The sequence below is a fragment of the Pituophis catenifer genome, unplaced genomic scaffold (assembly GCF_029215685.1).
Source record: "Pituophis catenifer annectens isolate HBS135680 unplaced genomic scaffold, rPitCat1.0.hap2 SCAF_1, whole genome shotgun sequence".
Taxonomy (NCBI): Eukaryota; Metazoa; Chordata; class Lepidosauria; order Squamata; family Colubridae; genus Pituophis; species Pituophis catenifer.
In genome coordinates, this window is record NW_027256881.1 from 196,232,220 (window position 1) to 196,254,786 (window position 22,567).

Consider the following 22,567-nt stretch of genomic DNA (forward strand, 5'->3'; position numbering starts at 1 on the left):
GAGAGAAGCAATGAGAAAAGCAGGCAAACCACGGAGATCACTTCACTCGCTAGCACCTCGTTAGGGCTGAAAAAAACTTCACAGCTGAGAGTCGGAGGAAGCAGGCAAAGCATGGAAAATCACTTTATTGAAAAAGAGCTTAGCATGAAGATCAATTCACTCATTAGCATTGCTAGTGTCTCATTAGGGCTGGAAAAAAGCTTCGAAAAAGCTACATTCAGAGTATAAGGTGCACCCAAATTTTCAGCCTCTTTTAGGAGGGAAAAAAGTACGTCTTATACTCCGAAAAATACGGTACTTCTCCCAACCTAGTTTAGCTATATTTTTTGGCTGTGTTATGGACAAATAAGATTACTACTTTTAACATTCTTGTAATCTCTCTCCTTTGATGACCTGAAAACTATATTTTTTCCCACGTGATCTCCCTCCCTAAATGTGCCTGAAATGGGTTTATAATATATGTTGGCAAACCACCAAGAGGAGCAAATTAAGTGTTGAAAATCTTTAGAGAGTTAAAGATTTTGGATATACATCCACCTTGACTGACATTGGCAGTCTCATAATGCATCTTAATAAAAAAAAAAGTCTCTGTTCTTCGGAGGCCATCTCTTAACAGATGATAGTTTATCAAGATGTTTCCATTTTAGTATTATAGCTAGTCCTCGACTTACAACCATTAATTTAGAGACTGTTCAAAGTTACAACAGCACTGAAAAAAGTGACTTACAACCGGTTCTCGCACTTAAAACAGTCGCAGAATTCCAACAGTCACATGATCCAAATCTGGAAGTTGGGCAACAGTCAGCATGTATTTGCAACAGTTGCTGTGGGGCCATTTGCAATCTACCCAGCTGGTTTGTGACAAGCAACGTCAATGGGGGGAAGCCAAATTCACCGAACAACGGCATGTTTCCCTTAACAACTGCACTGATTCACTTAACAACCAGCAAAAAAAAAAAGGGATGTAAAATCAGGTGAGACTCACTTAACAACCACCTTGATTAGCAATGGAAATTCTGGTCCCAATTGTGGTCGTAAGTCAAGGACTTACCTTCACATTACAACCAGGCTGAGAAGTTACTGAACTTGTGACGTACCATATTTTTCTGTGTATAAGATGATACTTTCTCTTTAAAATATTTACCTACAAATGGAGAGCCGTCTTATGCACGGGGGTGGGGGGGGCGAGAGGAGAACAGCTGTTGTGAAACTGCCGATACCTTATCTCTGCAAACTAGCCTCACTAGTGAAACTTCTGACTGCAGAGACAAGCTAACAGGTCTCCTCCAATCATGACCCTTATGTAACTGACGTCAGCTGATGCTGCGGAGAGTGTGTAGCCAGTGCCTAGATGCGACAGGGAGCGGTAATGTCAGAGCGTTCTGAGCCCATAAAAATGTCAGAAAACAAAAAAATAAATACCGATACCAGCAAGCGAATGTCTTACTCTGCAAAATAAATGTCTTCTATTTAATGTTTAAAGTACTGATTTCTGAATTTTGGGTAAGAAAAGTGGGGAGCATCCTATACATGGGGGCATCTTACAGACGGAAAAATATGGTAATTATTTCAGTGTGTGGACCAATGGAGCTTTATTTTCTTTTGGCAGTGAAACTCGGGTGGTCCAGTGCACTGACTTACTTTCATCACTTCCCCTGATGGGCTGGCGTTTTTGTGTTCTTTCATCACTCATGTTAAAGTGCTGCAAAAGGACTTTGTGCTGTGGGAGGAAAAAGAAAACTTCATCATCACAGATACAAGAGAAAAACAAATCCTCTAATTTATGATCTATTATTAAAGGCAGTTGAATTTAGAAGAGAAAAAAAAACTCCAAAGTTAATTATGTATTTTGAAAATATTTTATAGTACCCATCTGATATTACGACTTTGGAGACCTAAATCTGCAAGTACTCTCTTTTGTAAATTTGTAACATATAGCATCTTAACATCTGAATAGAAAGCCATTTTTTGACTGCAGGCAAATGTCTTACCTGAAACTTATATGATATGGATACATGGACGAGAATTAATAATGGAAATATGGTAGTAAGTACCATGGAAACATGGTAGTATGTAACATAGAATATTTGTAAATAACTTATTTTTGTGGCATATGTATCCAAAATATTTACCTTTTTCTGAGGTCCTTTAGCTTCTTCTGATCTATCAAATGCAAATGAAACAATATTTTTTTTGTTACGTACTGTATGCTAAACTAATTAACAAAAATACAAATGCATTTGAAGAGTTTTTAAAATAAATTTATATTTTAGAGATTTTGCCATAAATACTTTTAGACTCTTAAACAATACAGAATTGAGATTTTGATTCTGTAAATTAATCCTACTCTAGTAACCATATTTGTTAGACATGACTTGGTTTTATTATTCCAACCCAGCTTGTTCATTCATGAATACATTGAGTAGTTTCCATATTTAAAGCAATATGTTAACAAATATGGCAAATTAATCCTATTCCTCATATAAATACAATGTCCACTAAAAACAAAAGTACACGATATATGCTGTTGCATTGCTTGTAACAGTGAATATCCAGGAAATTGGCTTTCAGGCAATCAAAGATCATGAACCAGAGGCTTTTTGAAACAAAATGTATATCACTCAACATTTACGGTACCGAAAACCATTGGGACCATGCTTTGCTATGCTGATGATAGTTTACATGACCATCCTTGTTGGGCCTGTTGAATAGAATAACAGAATTGGAAGGGATGGAGGTCCCCCTTATACAGGCAGGAGACCCTATATCATTCTGGGCAAATGGCTGTACAATCTCTTCTTAAAAGCCTCCAGTGATGGAGCGCCCACAACTTCTGGAAGAAAGCCATCCAGTGGTTTATTGTTCTCACTGTCAGGAAATTTCTCCTTAGTTCTAGGGTACTCAATTAGTTTCCATCCATTGCTTCTTGTTCTGCCTTCAGCTGCTTTGGAGAATGGGCTGACCCAATGCCTAGAGTTTATGAGGAATTGGATGAGTCAAAACAAGCTCAGGTTAGATCCTTGCACAATGAAGTTGCTCTTTTGCTTGATTCTGATTCCAACACTGAGTTTCAATAGGGTCACGCTCACCTGAAGAAGCAAATGCCTCAAACAGTTAAGGTCCATGACTGGAGTGCCTTTTGCACAGCTTCAGCTGATGCATCCATTTTTTGTGCCCCCAACAGCAGGAACTCTGCTTTCATCAACTCACAGTTACAGTAGACTATTGCACTGCACTCTACATGAAGCTGCTCTTGAAAACAACTCAAAAGCTTCAACTGTGGCATGTGCATTTTTATTTAAAAAAAAATACTAGCAGAATTTTTTGCTGAAGACTGGTCTAACGATGATAATGCTTTAGATCTAATGCTAGGCATTGGCAGAGATCAGTTTGGAGCAATGAGCTCAATCGAATACTTACATTTGTTTCATAGTCTTCTCTAGCTCTGGGAGTTGCTCTTTGAGTACTGTAATTACCCTTGCATCATCCGATACAGATACATAAAATTCCTGTTAAATGATAAACACACTCTTCAAATGGCATAAAAAGTCCAGCTGATTTAACAAAATCTGTATGCTGATTTCAAATAAGGATACTTTATGTACATAATAAATAAGTATTAGTTATAATAATTTACTCCAAATATTTAGATGTGGATAAACCCTTGATCTTCATTCTAAGAGTAATATATTTCTCTCATTACCATACTGAAAATTGTGATCTGTTTTTGGTTGTATTTTAATTTATTTATTTTAGGTTCCTTTCATCTTTTGCTATCTATCTCAGCTGTTGTTTTTCCTTTTAAAAAAAATGCAGCGTTTCAATTCGGTTTTAATTATTAAACAAAAGAAAAACAATCTATCACCAGCAACAATAAAATAGCTTTTCAAAGTTTTCCTCATTTGGTGCTCAAAAGGAACATTGAGATTAGCCATGCCAAGTAGCACAGCGAGATGGCCACCTCAGGTATTATAAAAAGTGAATTCCATTATTATTACAAAGCTTAACTAAATGGACCATCCCTAAAATTATGTGGAGGAGACACCCATAAAGACATTTTTTCATGAAAGTCTGAAATATCTCCATGGGTCTTTTCGTAACATCCTTGGAAGACTGAAAACAGGCTTTGCCCATGTTACAATGAATACTCTCACTGCAAAGAGACAACAGTTGTTGTAATAATGGGCCTTACCTCCAGAAACGCCACGGCTGCTTCCTCTTCTGGCAAAACATCACCGTAAAAAGCAGCCCACAGTAGAACTAAACGAACAACTCGCCTTTTATTATTCAGCGCATAATCCAGTTTTTCTTGCTCTGTGCCTTGAGAAGGCTGGCCATGGTAAGTGCCAGGATGTCAAGGCAAACAGTCATTTTGCCATTCCCCATCACTATCACTTCCTCTGAATTCCCTATCACTTCCTCATAACTGTGGACTTTCCGGAAATTGACTTTCTTGGCCATGAGGCAATACAGTGGCCAGTCCAACAAGGCTTTCAAGTTCAAAATTGTATTTCACGAGTTTCCAGTTTAAAAGATGATCATGACACTTGATCACTTGACATGAGTAGCAGGAAAAGAAAGCACAAGTGAACCCAAAGAATTTCCCAATAAAACAGGATAGTTTGTGTTAAATGTGAACATAGTGGATTTTTCTTTGCACTGTAAAAAAAATGGAGCTTTCCCATACACTAAGTTTGGATTCATACACTAAGTCTGGAATTTGACCTTGGTCAAATTCTCAGAAAGTGAAATGTCAGGGGATGGGGATAATAGCTGTGCTTTTATCGCAAGGCAAAGATGGATGTAGACGTAACAAGAAAAGCAGGCTAAGATACTACACTATTTCTTTTGCTCTGTATAACTGTACCACACATTTCTAAAGTCCCATACTAACAGTAGTAGTGCTTGTGATTTGCACTATTTGAACCCAACATAAAGTTTCTGAATCAGCAAAGAAAACAGCTAGCCTCTGTTGATCCAGCAGATCAATCCCATGGAAGATTCTTTTTTTTTCTATCACAAATGTCACTGTAATGGGCCAGGGTACCTGCTTAGATCTATTAGCCAGTTTAGCGAAGGAAGTACCGCACTACTAAGATTAAGTTCATTGATTCATTTCCAATCCATCCACTCAATTCCATATGTTTTTATCACAACAAATCACTCCAATCCCACTTCTTTTAAGAGTTATTCTGTTTGTTTTAGCATTTCTCTTTCATCCTCTTTCTCCCTCTCTCTCTCTTTCTCTCTGTCTCTTCCTAAGTTGAACCAATGCTTTATTTAAATTGTGCTTACTTTTTTTTTCTTTTGCATCCTACAACTTCAATTTATCTATTTTTTTAAGTATATTATAGACAGAACGTATTGCTGGCAGAGTTTATTTGGTGTTTCACTCTGTATTTCCACTCTGCATTTTCACAACAATAAAGGGATTTTGTTTGTGAGGGATGGATGTAGTTTGTCTCAACGTACCAAACTTTTGTGATTTGCTTCCTGCCATCGCATGAAAGACAGCAGCATGTGATGGCACTTATGTTTTTGTGGGTAAGGCAAACCAGAACTGTTCTTAGATATTATGTGGAATGAAGCAGCCAAAAGCCTGATCTGGTGATAGTAGAGTGGGACTTTAAATACTGCTGGATTTTGTGTTGCTTCCTCTCAGGGAAATAAATCTCTCTAAGGCAGGCAAGCAGTATTCTTTTGAATTAACATAATATAAACCATTTTGTGCTGTGTAGCTCTCTTCCTTGCAGAAAACCAGCTAGTGCATCTCTACACACAGACTCATGCCTGCCTCGACCCCCATCCCCCTTCATGAAACCTTTACTTCCATTTCATTATCTAACCATCAACCAAGTATCAAGCATAACCAAATGGAAGACTAAGTAATAAGCCAGGACTCAATTGGCTTAAATTCTAAAATTCTGCTTAGTCCTGCCTTGTTAAGATACATAGGGATAGTTAGATTTGACAGTCAGACAGCTAGACAGCAACAGATATTCACAGAACAAGACTACAAGGTGAAACTAATAGCCCAGATTATCCTCTGCAAATGACAGTTCTGTCAAGCAAGAAGACGTGGTGAAGGCAATTCTTAAAATAAATTGTTTTCTTTAAATCAAAACCTGAAGGCCTTTACAGTGCAGTCTCCAATATAAGTCAAAAACTTTAAGTTCCTCACCAGGAAATATTCTATTTTTTTTCTCCTCAAGATACAGCCACGTGTACATGAAATAATTAAGGGGGTGATTTATGAAAACATTGATGAATTCCTCACACAGCCGCCATTTCCTTTCAGTTAAAATGAAACCTTGGAAATGGCTACTGAAGTTTGACAGCTGGGATTTGGAGCACTTAATCTAATCTGAAAAACACCAAACCAAGATCAGAAGTTAACAAGTGGTTTTATAGTAGGAGAACCCGATGAAGAAGTTTGACAGTGGAGGCGTCAGTCCCTATAGCCTTTCAAAATCAAACAACGTTTTACTGAGTTTCTCCTGCTTTCCCATGCCGTTTCTTCCATGCAAGCCCTGTAATTATTCAATATCCTTTTACCTGCTGATTAAGTGACTCACCACAGGCACTAGCAATTTCTTTTCCATTTTTCCATTGCTCATCTACTTATTTCTAATTCTACTAATAATTCCTCCCATGCAAATTCTATCATAGGAAAAGGTGGAGCCCTCCCTTCCTAAATTTCATGCTGCATTTCTATCAGAATAATAGTGTTATGTATAAATAATATTCTAGAGAGGCTATAATTTCTAAGGTATTAATCAACAATGATGTTGTGACTGAATACTGATTTCATATTTTGTGCTTTAAGAACTGTTACTAACTATGCAGTCTGTTCTGCCCTCTGTGTAATCACTGATTTATTTCCTTTCAGATGCTTAAACCCAACCTCAGTGTTCATTTTGGGAGAAGGGAAATACAGAGGTTCATGTAAAATGTTAATAATACAGCAGTGATAATAATACTCAGCACTTATGTGCAAGTTTGCAAAGCTTCACAGCTATCTGAATGTTCTGATCCTTATTAATGACTCTATAAAAAGGGTCAATATTACCTGTCATTTTAATTGCAAACTCAGTTGGGGAGAACTAATAAAAATGAAGTTAAAATAGCAGATCTTTACTTTTTGGCAGAAAAAGGATTTTATTCCAGTCTATACTGGAATACACTTTACTGTATAAAGTGAGTTGGAATGCACCTAAATAGGATCCCTCATTTTGCTTATTAACATTTATCAATTTTTTAAAATATTATTTGCTTATTATGGTAGCTGAACAGTACCCACTTATGATTATATATGCTGAAATAAAAATTTGATAATAGGCGGGAAAACAATATACCTGTATTATTTTAAATGATAAAATCTGACTTTCCAGTAGAAAAAATGGATACACTGGAGTAGAGTAAGAGTTGGAGAAGAAGCAAAAAAATAACAAGACATTGCAAAACGATCTGAAGAATCCTTGGGTTACCAGCTGCAGATAATCCTTGATTACAGGCATTTGTTTAACAACCATTCAAAATTACAAATGAAGGCAAATAAATGTGTCCCAGGGTAATGTTGTGGGATCCAATCTGGTTCAGTCACCGGGACCAGAAGTTTAGTCTTCCGAGCTTTCAGACTCATGTTGGAGCCCATCCTCAGGGAACTTCTCTCTCACCAGAATGTGTGTCCTGGTGAGAGGACACATTCTCTCCCTCACACATTCTGGTGACAGAGAAGTTCCCTGAGGATGGGCTCCTGTATGAGTCCGAAAGCTTGGAAGACTAAACCTTTGGTCCCGGTGACCGAACCAGATTGGATCCCACATTCAAAGGTAGGATGGTGCTGAAAAAAAATGACTTAGTGTGTCTGTGGTCTATATGACTTAAAAAAGGATATTGAGCCATCAGAGCTGGACAAAGTTGATTATTTGGCATGAATACACAATGCATTGTAACAAAATCATTCACACCGGCATCTGTGAAAATAAAATCAAGAGCAGAAGTAAGATAACTTAAAACAGCACAAAACGACAGACCTATTTTTCAATAGAAAAAAGAAAAAAGAAACTTCGTACTTTCCGTCATGCACTTAAGACCTTTCTATTTCACCAAGCCGAGCTGGCATAAATCTCTTCTAATTGTTCTAAATCTTTATGCTGAAGATTCTTAACTGATGAACCAAATTGGCTTAATCATCTTATATTCACATTTTATATGTGTTCACCGCCCTGAGTCCTTCAGGAGAAGGGCGGTATAAAAATTAATTAATCAAATAAATAAATAAAATAAATAAATAGTTGGGTATTACCATATAATATCAAAATTTGACACTATAAAGATAGGACCTTGGGGCCTTCACTTTTGGCTGGAGATCTTACTGTCCCTGTGTCAGAATGCTTCTGCTGGTAATCAAGCCAGCACAGGAATAGTAATCAAAGCTGCAAAGATGGAAGGAGAACTAGTGGAAACCCAGATCTTCTATTCCATAGGCAGAAGTGCTTTATTGCATTTTATAAAGTTTTATCATGCAAGTCGTGCATGCAAGGTCTGGCTAACAGGAGCAGCAGATTTAAATTATCAATTTCTATTGACATTACATGAAAGCATTGGCTTGCATGACCTTCAGTACTCATCCATTAAAAGTTATAAAAGCATGCAAGTTACTTTAAGCAATTAAAAAAAAAAGAATGCTATCATTGAAATCTTGTTTTCCATGATTAAGGAATACGTCACTCTGAACACAATGAGGCTTCATTCCATGCAGTAGATTTTGCAGTAAATAAATTGATTTCCATAGCAAGACAAAAATTTGAAGTGTGCCATTGCTCACAGTATCACTTCCTGAGGATCTTAGCCTTCTTTTTATGTTTTCAGAACAATTTTCTAATCCTTTTGATGATTCAGAATTTGCAAATGTGTAGGCAGTGCCAGAATAACAAGCCTGATTACCGCAGGTTGGAACTCTACGTCCTGCAAAATTTTTATTTACTGACTTGACAAGCAGCAAATGAACAAATTATGAAAATTTAAGCCATGAAAAGGTATTTAATTAGCATAATTTACAAAGATTACAACATGTAAGGTAGAACTGTGTAATTCATTTTCTTAAATGTAGAAGCTATTTCCTATTTAATAGGGGATTAAAATGCTTTCTAGAGAAAACTAGAGCCTTAGTTTTTGAATAATTAATATTAAGAAATTCCCTAGAAATGCATGGGTCTAAGGCAGCTAGGCCACTGCAACGGTCCACTTGATTACAGATAAAGTGGCTGTGTATGTGAAAATCTGCATACAAGAGAATCAAAATCAGAGGAAGGACAAGAGTTGGCGGGCGAAATTTGTGGTTTGAAAGGACCACAATCATTGAATATTTAAAGGGCAAGAATGCAGCCCTGTTTGACTCCTCTGAGGAGAAGGATGTGGGTGGTTATTAAAATTACCTATCAAAATTGCCTTTAACCAGCATTGTAGTATTCTGATATCACAACATTATCCTCTTGAGAAGACAACAATGAATGGATGTTGCAGCTAATTTCCTCCATAGTCTGTCACAGATAATTGAGCTGACGGCTCCCTTTCAATCAATAAAGGCAACATAATGGATATCTTTGGTAAGGCTAGAATATTGTTCAGCTAAATGGAATAAAATTGCACATTGATCCAAGATGGAACATTCTGATCTAAAACCTGCTTGTTCGGAAGCCAGAATATTCTCTAAATACATCCAATCTAAAAGTTTAAAATACAAAAATTGGGCATAGAGTTTGCCGGATTTTACTTATTGTCTTTCTTTTATATTGAGAGAGTGGTAGAAGTAAACCACACTTTGCAGGTCAATAAAGTTATTAATGGCAGTGAACACACTGCCATTTTGAAATAATTTCAAAAATAGTCCATTGGAAAGTTCTTAAAAATGTAAAATAAACCCCAAACATATCAAACAGACATTTGAGACTTTCTATCAAATAATTCCAAGCAATCCCATTGCCCAGATTTTATAGCACAAGTATAAATACAACAATTACATACAGTATGGATATCAACTTTAGTCAAAGGTCTATACAGAACTTGAATAAAGTGAATTCCACTTGAATAAAGTGGAATTTAAGAAATAAATGTTAAGAACTTCATTTAAGAACTTAGGTATGCAGGACTGCAGTTTTTATTTCTTAGATAAATTGAAGTTACAAATAAGAGTTTTATTAAATTGGCCTACCCATTCCTTCATTTAGCGTTGATTCTAGTCGCATCGTTTCTAGAAAGTGTTCTAAAATTTTTTCTGGAGTTCCTGACATTACAATATATCTGAGCAAGAAAAAAAAAAGAAAGAAATTTGTCTCTGCACCATCCAAAGGGATAATGTCCTTGGAACTCTTTATAAATGTAGTAATTGACATGATCACAGCAATACAATAATGTTAAAAAGCCAGAACTAAAGCAATTTAAAGTCACATGCTGGTAAAGGACTTAGCCTGATATTTTCACATATAGGGTGAACTCACTAGATAGATGATGTCAACTGCTGGGAAATCTGGAGATTCAGATGGTTCAAATTAGTATAAAGATCTATTGCAAGCTTAAGCTCTCTACAAGAATCAGACCACTAGCGGTCAAGGGAAATGAGTGGGAAATAAGAAAGACATTCAAAGGTGGGCTGGACTTAGATCTCTTGCAGGTATGCAGGGACTCGTGGCTTATGATGTGTTTGACCCCTCCCTCGGGCTCAGCCTGGTCATCTCCTACAGGTGATATCCCATAGGTGAAGAAGGGGGACCAGCTCTACCAAGAACACGTTTTCCCCAGGAGCCATTTCTTGCACTACTGCGTTGCTTAATTTTATTAACTCTTTTTCAGATACACCACAAATATATTCAGAGATAAAAAGGCAATAAATCCAGATTGTTACAAAAGAGGTAAAGTGAAAGGGAGGAAAAGAACTGAACTGTCACAATTTCAATGTGGTGCTGAGGAAAGTAAGATTGATGAGATACAACAAATAAGCATCTGTCATCAGAAATTTCTAAAAAGTATTATATTAACAACACTACATTAGACAATGTAACTCATGGGTCAACTGGGATGTGAAACACTTATTCTTCTGAGCATATTAAATTCAGCACTCTTTTATTCAAGCTTCTGAATGCTCAAAGGCAGCTACAGTACATACAGAGTGTGGTGCAGTGGGTTCAAAAGAGAACTGGCTAAGGTGTGAGTGACTGTGATGTAAAGATTAAATTCAAGTGTTACTTAGGCTAAGAAGGAATACAGCAACCATTTTCTGTGAACCTAACATATTGTTATTTCTACTCTATGACAAGTTCATTCCAATCCGAAGACCTATGTACAATATTTTACACACACACACACACACACACACACACACACACACACACACACACAGTCCAACACTCATGAGACTGGAATGCTATTAAGCTTTAATCAAACTATGAATATCAGGAACAATGGACAACACATCATTCCGGGTCCCGTCAGTTAAATAATGCCAGCTGGTGGGCCCGCGGGGGAGGGCATTTTCTGTGGCTGCCACAGCTCTCTGGAACCAGTTACCTCCTGAGGTCCGGACCATCCCCACCCTATTGGCCTTCCGAAAAGCGGTGAAGACCTGGCTTTTCCGGCAGGCCTGGGGCCGTTGATCTCGCTCTTGTGAACTGGTGAGATCCGGCCATGAATGGCGTGAATGAGTTTTTAATGTTTTTAATTTTTAAATTTTTTTTTATAATGATTTTTTAAATGTATTGTGAGCCGCCCTGAGTCTTCAGAGAGGGGCGGCATATAAATTGAATTAATTAAATTAAATTAAATTAATTAAATCATAAGACACCAAATGAAAGCATGAGATTATAAATTCTATCCATATCAGTAAATCTCTCCTCATGTATATGACAAGATTAAACAACTTTTCTAGTAAGAACCATGTAATATCTTTATAGTAGTTGGCATGAAAGCTAATTTAACATATTTTGAAGGAATATATGGTTTAGTATATATTACAAATTGAAAAGAAAATTCAATTTTTCAGATGGTTTAATTATAGAATTATTTTCCAGAATTGTTGAGATTTATATATCAGCCTCGAACTCAAATATCTTTTGTTTGATTATTGTCTCGTTTGCAGTTCTTCCTCCTGTTCCTTAAGATTGTTCTTACAGTCGAGTTTATTCAGTTTCAGGTTGATTTTTTTTATTACCGCTTAAAGGTCATCATCAGTTATGGTTAAGGACTTCTTTTTCTTGATCTGTAAATTTTATAAGGAATGTTTTATTCTGATATTCTCCCATTTCTTCCAGTTGAGATTCTGTTAGACACATAATCTGGAATAATATTTAAGAAATTGTTCCATCAACTGTTTCCTTGTAGAACTATGTTTATTTCCACCCCAATCCTGTTCCTTTCACAAATGATAGACCAGCAATTTACCTGATTTACTGCTTTTTAAATAGTATTTATGTTTAATAAAATTCAATTTATTGTAAGTCTTGCTTATTTCAATTAAATCTAGTTAGTTTCATATTGATTTTATCTGTTTTCCAAATCCAAAACTGTTTATGCCTTGATTCTAGTTGTTTCATATCACTCAACAATATATACCCTTCTAATTTTGCAAAGTTTTCTTTCTGTTTGATGCTAGAGGATAAAACAAACCTCTGAGAAATCTTGCAGACAAAGAGATAAAGGCTAAATTGATTTGGCAAAAGCTTTTAGTTCCTGATAATACTGCAGTTTAATATCCTCTTGTAATAATAAAAATTCATTGAATCTCTACCTTTTTGATCAATAACTTCCTCTATTTAGTTTTACAATTATTGGATTATGAGCTGTATAACTAGAAGCTGTGGCTTCCATGTCTATAAGCTTGGATAACAATGAGTCAGAAATCTAGCACAAGTCTACGAGTTTTATGAACTGAAAAGTTCTAAGTTTTCACTCTCTGTGTAGGATGTTTGTATCTCTATGCATGCAAGAGAAAAATAATAATAACAACATACTAGACTGAGATTTGTGGGGAGAGTTCATGATATTTCTTTTGACAAAATAGTTTTATTGATATGTGGGGGAAACTTCATTCATTTCAAGGATTAAGATACCGTATGTCCTTTTATGATTTCAAGGAGTAATTGAAAAAATATTTCACAGTTTTATTTGATCGTTCAGAGTTTAAATAGGGAAGGTGTTATTTCTCCAGATTCAGTGTAGAAATGTAGTATTATTTTATACGTATTCATTTCAATATAAATATTAATTTTAATTAACATTAAAACTGTAAAATACAGTGTTCCTGTAGGAGATGACCAGGCAAAGCCTGATGGAGGGGTCAAACGCATCATCAGTTTGGAGTAGCTATGCTCCCTTAAGAGATCTAAATCTAGCCTCCTTTGCCTCTTATCCAGTGCCACATCAGTAGATCAGATTCTTGTGTATATGTAGCATGAAGTAAACTCATAGTGCTTTTGAACTGTATCCCGGCTCCTGATTTCTCATGCCTGATAGTTCCATAATATTACGGATTTTCTTCATCTTTGATTTTCTAGAATCCACTATAAGTGGATTCAGGGGGTAGTAATTATAGGGGTAGTTACATCACATATAGCTACTTCATTATTTCCTATCTGTCCAAGGCCATAACGATTGGCTGAGATTTTTACAATCCAACAGGTATAGGTTGTCCTTTTTAATGAATTTCTCTGGAAGACATATAATAACTGTTTTTCCTTTTTAACTTAGAAAAGATTTTTTTCCTGTTTTTAACTTAGAAAAATTGTTTTTTCCCCCTTTTACATGGATTATTCAGCCCATTAATGTTGGTTGAGAACATTTTAATTTAATGCATAATAACAATGTTTAAGTTAATTTATCAACAGGTACCTGCTACTTGGTTCAGTTTTTGTTCTTCTAAGTCTTTATTTCCCTGCTGTATTACAGATAAGGACTGAAACATTCTATTAGCATCAAGATTAGCATTAAATAAAGTATGGAAAGTATTTCATAGCATCCCAAACAACCACCAGATAAAATTCAAGTATACCTCAGAACTTTGTTATTTTAATGCAGTTCTGTTTCTGCTAGTTCTAATTTAATTTAATTCTTGTTCATGAAACTTCTGAATTGAAAACAGTTCCAAATGTCATGCTTGCCATTCTTTTGTCTCAATGTCTATGGAGATTCTCAGTCATCCAGGTCATGATTGTCTCAAATGTGTTTGTCCAATTGTGTTTTAAAGAAGCACCTTTGAGATTATTCTTTTATCTCCTTATTCTGATGCTGTACTTGTTAATTTGTTAAATCTGTCATTAATGTCAGCCTTCTATGTCTCTTGAGTTCAATTTTGCTTCCATACCTTGTTGTTGTTGTTTACTGAATAATTTATAGTGATGATATTCCATTGTACACACCTCACCTATTAGAAATAATTTAAACTGAGGAAAACAAACAGAAAACTCATCTGGGCTACTTCCAGTTTGGCTTCTTCTCTATTCCTGCTAAGTTTTGCTTATTTTATTTTCAGAATGTTGCAATATTTTCAGGATCAGACTCAATAAAGATAATAGAAATTAAAGATTTAAATATATCTCTCTTTAATTATAATAGGCATTCTATATTCGCTGAATATTCAAGATAGAAGCAAGGAAAATGGGGAGGATGGCTCCTTATATATACAAGGGGTGGAGCCTGGAATGGGAGTGGTAAATTATGAATACATTAAAGTCCAAAGAATAAGTTAACCCCTGATGTTCCATATATACATTATTTACACATTAGAGAATAAGGCATTTACATCTGACAAATCCCCCTCTAAATGCCGGTTCGTTATACAACATCAGTTACATTCAGATTCAGGACAATATAATACATATAATTTAGAAGTTAAATATTTGTGTTGTTTAGAAGGTAAGGGTTTTGTTAATATATCAGCTAATTGTTCAGAAGTATCACAATGTATTGCTTTGATGAATCCGTCTTGAGATAGTTGTCTCACGTGCTTAAATTTTATATCAATATGCCTGGACCTTTGTCCAATTGCATCGGATCTAGATATTTCAATGGCCGCTTTATTGTCTTCATGCATAATAAATGGTAAAGTAGGTTTCTTCCAAACATCTGTGATCAAATCATTGAACCATACAAGGTTATTTGCAGCTTTAGACAAGCAAACATATTCCGCTTCTGTGGTAGAAGTGGCTACCAGTTCTTGTTTACCAGTATACCAGTAAACTGGACAATCGTTCAATAGAAAAACATAACCAGAGGTACTCTTTCTGCATGATGTATCACCAGCCCAATCTGCATCAGCATAACAAGTAATTTTTGGTTCTTTGTCATTATTTGGTTCCAATATTAAACAAAAATCTAATGTACTTTTCAGATATCTTAAAATTCTTTTGACAGCTTCCCAATGATACAAGGTTGGTTTGCTAACATATCTTGACAATAAATTGAGAGGTAATGCAATATCTGGCCTAGTCCAATTAGATATATAAAGGAGTGAACCTATAACTGATCTGTAAAATGTGTTGTCTTTAAACTCAGGGGAAGATTCATCAGTGTTTCTAAGAAAATCAGTTTGCATAGGTGTGTCACATGTTTTGGCATTATTTAAGTTACATTTGTTTAGTAGTTCAATAATTTTATCTTTCTGAGTAAGTTTGAATCCCCTTTTAGTTTTGTTAATTTGTACACCAAGGTATTTATTCACTCTACCTAGTGATTTCAATGAGAAATGTTCGTTTAACTTATTTACAAAGATTTCCCTGCTCTCTTTATGCTTTCCAATATATAAAATATCATCCACATAAATTAATACAAATTCAATATGATCATTACTCTTTTTTACAAAGAAACAGTTATCAGCAGTGGTGGCGTTGAAATCCATGGTCTTAAGTACTTTTACTAAACAATCGTACCATCTTTTGCCAGATTGCTTCAATCCGTACAAACTCTTATTTAATAACCAAATTTCGTTCTTATTAGTGTATTGACTGTGTGGTGCTCTTACATATATTTCCTTATCTAATTTTGCGTGTAAGTATGCAGTCTGTATGTCATATTGAAACACGTCCAGATTGAGTGCAGATGCTACTACAAGAGCTGTTTTGACACTCTCTGTTCTCACTGTTGGTGAATAAGTGTCAGTATAGTCTTCTGGATATTTTTGTGCATAACCTTGTGCAACTAGTCTGGCCTTGTATAAGGTATTACCTCCTTCCAAATTCTTAATTTTATAAATCCACCTGGTACCTATAATTGTCTTATCCTTAGGTGCGATCGCAGGTGTAAATACATTTAATTCTTGTAAACTTTCCATCTCTTTTTCCATAGCTAGTTCCCATTTTTCTCTTTCTTCACGGGGAAGTTTCAATACTTCCTCATATGTATTAGGTGTTATTTGTTCTCCATCCATATGCATTATGTAATCTTTGTATTTATTTGGTATTTGGTTTCTATTGTTTCTAATATTTCTTTCAGGTTTGCTATGGTTGTCATGCAAATATCTGGCTTCCTTTTTTGTTAATGTGTCTGTCTTTATTTTATGCTGACTATTTGTCCAAGTTTTGGTTTTGTTCTTACTTTTGTTAATATTTTGATTTTCTGTTGTTCCTTCCTCGCAAGATATATTATCTTTGCTTTTATTAGGAAATATTTCATTAAGGTGCAATTTAGACCAATTGGCCTGCTCATGGAACACAGCTGTTCTGGATACTATAAATTTGTTATTATTATCAATGAATCTGTACCCTTTGGTTCCAGTTTCGTATCCCATGAATCTTAATCTCCTGGATACGTTTTCTCCCTTTCTTCTCAATTGTTTAGGTATGTGTACGTCTGCAGTAACTCCAAATATGTGCATGTGTGCTAATTTGGGTTTTCTATTGTACATCACCTCATATGGTGTCTTATTCACAATACTGGACCATGTTCTATTTTGAGTGTAATTTGAATAATGTAAGGCTTCTGACCAAAATTGTTTGCCTAAACCAGCATCCTCTAATGTGCATCTAATCATGGTTTGTAGTGTGGAATTCTTTCTCTCTGCAATCCCATTTTGAAATGCAGAAAATGGATTGGACGTGAAATGTAGCATCCCTCTATCCTTTAACCATTGGGAGAATTCTTTAGACATGAATTCACATCCCCTATCTGTCATAATTTGTTTTATTCTGATATTATGCTGTGTTTCTATGCGTTTGTAGAATTCCTTAAATTTCTGAAAGGTTTCATCCTTGTGCTTTAATGTGTAAACAAAACCATAGCGACTGTAATCATCCACTATTGTTAGGAAGTAACGTTTTCTATAGGTAATTGATGGAGTTAATGGACCAACTAAGTCCATATGTACCAAATCAAAAATATTGTTAGTTGATCTGTTAGATTTTTTTGGTCTGGGACTGGTTTTTAGTTTGGTGGATTTACATACTGAGCATTCCAAATAATTTTCACAATTTTTTATTTTGACACCTTCTGCGTGTTCAGTCATTTTTTGTACTACGGGAAAGCTTGCATGTCCTAACTTCCTATGTAAGATGTGAGCACACTCATCATGAATTGGTTTACCTATTTTTGGTTTCTTCTCATTGTGTGTATTTTTGTTATCATGAGTTATTTTACGTTCATCATTGTCACTGTTACTGACATTTTCATCATCTGCTTCAATACAATCTTCCATATTTGAATCAATGTTATGTAACCATCTTTCTTTGGTTATCAGATAGGGTAGACCCCCTTTTATCATCACAGTACCTACATTTGTTTTGTTCTTTTCTATAGTTGCTTTCCCCTTTGAGAAAACTATATTGATGTCAGATTCTCTGCTTAGTTTTATAGCACTCAGTATGTTGTGAGGTATTTCTGGGATTAATAATACCCCCTCTATTTTCCCTAAACCAGGCAAGGTCACATTTCCTCTGCCTAATACTTGAACCTTTTCTTGATTAGCTACCTTTATCACAAACTTATCTTCTGTAAATGAAGTTAATATACTTTTGTTGTTAGTGGTGTGATTTGTTGCACCAGAATCAATAAGCCAATTATTGTTCTCATCTTGTTGTGTTCTGGTGCTGTCTTGTTTATTTAGCCCATTTAGTGACCCAGATTTTCTCTCTTTTGAATTTTCTCTACCCCCTCTACTTTCTCTGTAATTTGGTGGACTTCTATATTTGTGTCTATCTGTGGAAGATTGTCTGTAATTGTATTTGCTCCTATATTCTGGCCTATGTCTCTCCCTTGGGACTTTGGGACAGTCTCTTCTACTGTGTTCCCTGGATCCACAATTGTGGCATCTAAAGGCCTCATTATATTTATCTTGAAAGACTACTTTCCTAAAAGATTTGTGTTCTGTTTGGTTACTGGAACGATTTTTTCTTGAATTGTCTTCTGCTATCAATTTGTTAGATAGACTTTCTATTGATAAATATCCCAAATTAATGGTATCTAAGTGTGACATAAAGCTATCCCATGATGGATCAAGTGAATTGATAATAACACTTTTCATTGTTTGATCTGAAATCACTTCCCCCCTCAATTGCAGCTCAGCTCTTATTTTGTTTAGATTTATCAAATGCTCACTTATAGAAACCCCTGGTTTCACTCTAGAAGAAAAGAAATCCTTAGACATTCTTGTGGTTGTGGCTACGCTATCGCTGTGAAATAGATTAAACATGCATTGAATTATTTCTGATACAGTTAGGTTTGGTTTGATGCTATGATACATTGCAGGAGACACGCTAGAAATTATTATGAAAAATGCTCTATGATGTAAACAATCTATTTTTAAAGTCCAAGGTCTTCTTGGAGGACTAGTTATAAAGAATAGTAAATTTTCTTTCATGAAAATAACCTGAAGCTGTTGGTACCACTCTTGTAAATTAATGCCATCAATTCTAAGTTTTGGGAAGTCACTGGGTAAGTTCCCCACATTATTTTGTCCATTACTTACAACCTGAGGCAGTCCGTGGTCTCTCAAGTGCAGGAAATTACAGAACGGCATTGGGATGCTTGTAACGAGTCTGCGCGGTTCTCTGGCCAGTTCAAGTCTTTCGGGGCCGTCTACGTAGTTTTGCACATGCGCGTTGCTCATTTCTTCTTTGGCGCCGTTGTGGAAGGTTCTCTCCATTTCAGCTCTCTCGATCCGCTCCTCTTCAGATGAGTCGGTCTCTGGCTCGGTTTTTGGGGCTTTGGTGATGGCGACGGTTCTTCTCTTTCTCTTGTGTGCGCTGGCACTCGATTCTGTCTGCGGTGTAGGACGGAATCGGCATGGCTCTCTGGGCTCGGGTGTCGTCGTTTTCGAAGTCAGGATGGGAGCGTGCAGATCTTGAGTTGTCGGTTTGATTTCTTGCTTCTTCGTCGATGTCTTGGAGATTTTCAATCTTGGCCCAAAAGCAGCAAAAAGCGTTTTCATTGCTGACTTTACTTGAGACTTTGTTAAATCGTCTTCACTTTCTGATTTTGGTTCATCTGAAGAGTTTGAGACTTCTTTTTCACTTTCTTCGTCTGATAGCGTTTTTCGCGCCAGAAATTTTGAACTGAGCGTTTTGATTGGCTCTGCTTCACTCTCTTTTGAAGTTCGTTGAAACCAAGATGGCTGCCGTTCAAAATTTCGCGCGAGGTCACATCTTTTCTTTTTTACAACTATTTTCTCAGTAGTCATTTCACTCACAGTTTTTTGATCTTTGGGTTTTTCTTTAATGACGTTTTTCTCTCTCGCTGCTCCGCTGTTCCTCAGCATCTCCTGGAGGTCCGCGATGAGGCTTTCATCATTCTTTTGGCTTTTTAGTATCTTTAATATCTCTGACCTGAGTTCGTTATTTTCTATCTCAATTTTTTCCTGGTCGTTGTTTTCACTCATCAGTTCTTCTTCTTCAGTGGTGTATTCTTCGGATTCTCTCGAAATCGCATTAGTGGATTCGTTGATCATCTCTTGATCAGTTTCTATTTCTTTGCTGTAGGCCCTGGTGTTGGGCCTATCTTTCTTGGACATTTTTAATTACTTATTGAGTCAATTAACCATCCTCTGCTACCAGCTTGTTGCAATATTTTCAGGATCAGACTCAATAAAGATAATAGAAATTAAAGATTTAAATATATCTCTCTTTAATTATAATAGGCATTCTATATTCGCTGAATATTCAAGATAGAAGCAAGGAAAATGGGGAGGATGGCTCCTTATATATACAAGGGGTGGAGCCTGGAATGGGAGTGGTAAATTATGAATACATTAAAGTCCAAAGAATAAGTTAACCCCTGATGTTCCATATATACATTATTTACACATTAGAGAATAAGGCATTTACATCTGACACAGAATTTCTATTCATTAAACTTAACCATAGCAGATTATAACATTAAGACTAAGATATCAAATAAAAGTGATATTTAGTAATCACCGGTAACAAGATATACTGTATAAATTACCATTAATACCTAAGAGAGGGAATTACGTAAGTGAATGACTTATGCATGTAAAGCTGTAACTCATATTAAACACTGAAGTCATATATTAGAAATTTGTTTCTTGGTTCTATAGAGAAATGGCACAGAAGCTAATGGGAAGATATCCTACTTTCACATTTTGTCCCGGGATCTACTCTAGAGAAGAGTTTTAAGTAAGTGTGAAATCCCAATCAAAAAGACCAGAAGGAGAAAAAAAAGCATATTGAAAGATATCCTATCTTCAGAACCCTATCTGATATGGCAAGGGAAATGTAGGAGATGACCAGGGTGAGCCTGAGGGATGGGTCAAATGCATCATTAGTCTCGAGTCGCTTCGTGTCCATGAGAAATCTGAGTCCAGCCCACCTTGAATTCCATTGAGTTTAGTTTGGCTTATACTAGTACGTAAGTAAGCTTTTATTGCGGTCATAGACCAAATTAAAATACACATAGAAGGGGAGTATATTTTACAAATATAAATAGATCATGTGACAGTACACCATCTACTGCCTCAGATACAATCTGTACTGTCAGTACTAGTGATCCTCTGCCGTAGGGATTACCTGTCTCTTCCCCTGTTTTTTTTCAGCCACGACTGCAGCAAATTTTTTTGCCACCTTTGGAGTTATATTGGGGTCTGTGTCCTGGAGTAGGAAATAAAGGCTGAACAGATCGGGTGAACCAGGGAATCTCTGGGAAATAGGAGAAATGAATCTTGATCTTATGTCTCGGTAGTGGGAACATACAAATGTAATGTGGAACAGAGATTGTGGGGATCGGCCATCACATGTACAATAGATGGATTTTACTCCCCCCGAGAGCCTACTGTCGAGGACATTCAAGGGGATCACATTAAATCGTGCCTTCATAAAGAGTCTATGTTTGATAGAGTGTAACGCAGAGAGATAAGGCGGAGGGTGAGGCGAGGGAACAATACCAAGGGAAAACGGTGAGCATGTTCCCGATCCGAATTCCATTGACTCTTATCTATTGCCAATTTGTTTTGACCATTAGTAGTTCAGACTGTTGTAGAGAGCATGAGCTTGCAATAAACCTTTATATTCATTTTAAATTACCTGAACTTTTTGCATTTGACAGGAAACTGTGCAGGAGAAAAGCTGAACTACAGGGAAAATAAAGCAGCAGCTGAATGGTGTCACACTTATAATCTAAGTCATAATGAAAAGAATGTAGGACATACAGCAAGAGGAAGGATCAATATAAGTTTGTGGCCCAAGCAGAGGTAGCAATATAAGCACAAACAAGAATAATAATGACCTAACAATTTAAAAAGAGATAAGGACATATAAAATAACATTAGAAATGAAAATCCAGTTAACTAACATCTTTGTAATAACTTTCCTTACGGTTTGTGATTTTTTTTTTTTTTAAAAAAAAGCTGCAATATTTGATGAGTATTCACACCGAGAACTGCATAGAATGGTTTTGGAAAATTAAGGGTCTCAATTAGCATGCTTGGGCAATGATAAATCATGATTTCTGTATGGCAAGGGAACAGTTGATTATTTCTTTTGAAATGTGACACAACTCATTCCTTCATAGAGTTGGAATTATTAAACATAACGTGATGTTGACAATCATGAATGAAAACATACTTGTGCTGCAGAGGCTGTGCGTTTCCTTGATTAAAAGGCCTGTTTCCTGCTGGGACCTTCTCTAACACCAGGACATCTTGATCATGTTCCTTCAATCTTACTGTGTTTGCTTCAACGTCCTGAAAAAGGATTTGAATTGTCAACATGGTAGGTGTTAAATGTCAAGAGTGGCTTGGATCCTAATACCAATTCTCTATAGGCAGATCCAGCAGAAATTTTATAGGAAGAAGAGAAAGAGAAAGCAACATTCACCCATTCCAATTTTCCCCTTCAGCCCTCTCCACCATTCTATTGTGAGCTGCCCAGTCAATTTGGAGTTGGGCAGTCCCTTACTTAAACTAATAAAATTAAATGAATGAATGAACGAATGAATGAATGAATACATTGCTTCCACTTTCCACAGTGGAAACCCCAGATTTTGATACCAGAATATAGCTGGAAAGGGAAAGATAGACTGATGAAAAATCCTATGCCTGAAGCACTCCTGATAACTATTAAAATTCAGTTTC

At 36.0% G+C, this 22,567-nt stretch overlaps 1 protein-coding gene across 1 annotated transcript in view; it reads right to left on the minus strand.

The window, feature by feature from the left end:
* Positions 1–22,567, minus strand: part of RAPGEF4 (Rap guanine nucleotide exchange factor 4) — a 69,398-nt gene that overhangs the window by 28,594 nt on the left and 18,237 nt on the right. Inside the window, exons 8-14 of the mRNA XM_070956899.1 lie at positions 22,059–22,177; positions 10,217–10,305; positions 7,898–7,976; positions 4,193–4,343; positions 3,421–3,509; positions 2,133–2,163; positions 1,642–1,720 (exon numbers count right to left, since the gene is read on the minus strand). Coding sequence (XP_070813000.1) covers positions 1,642–1,720; positions 2,133–2,163; positions 3,421–3,509; positions 4,193–4,343; positions 7,898–7,976; positions 10,217–10,305; positions 22,059–22,177 — 637 coding nt within the window. The remainder of the gene's footprint in view (positions 1–1,641; positions 1,721–2,132; positions 2,164–3,420; positions 3,510–4,192; positions 4,344–7,897; positions 7,977–10,216; positions 10,306–22,058; positions 22,178–22,567) is intronic.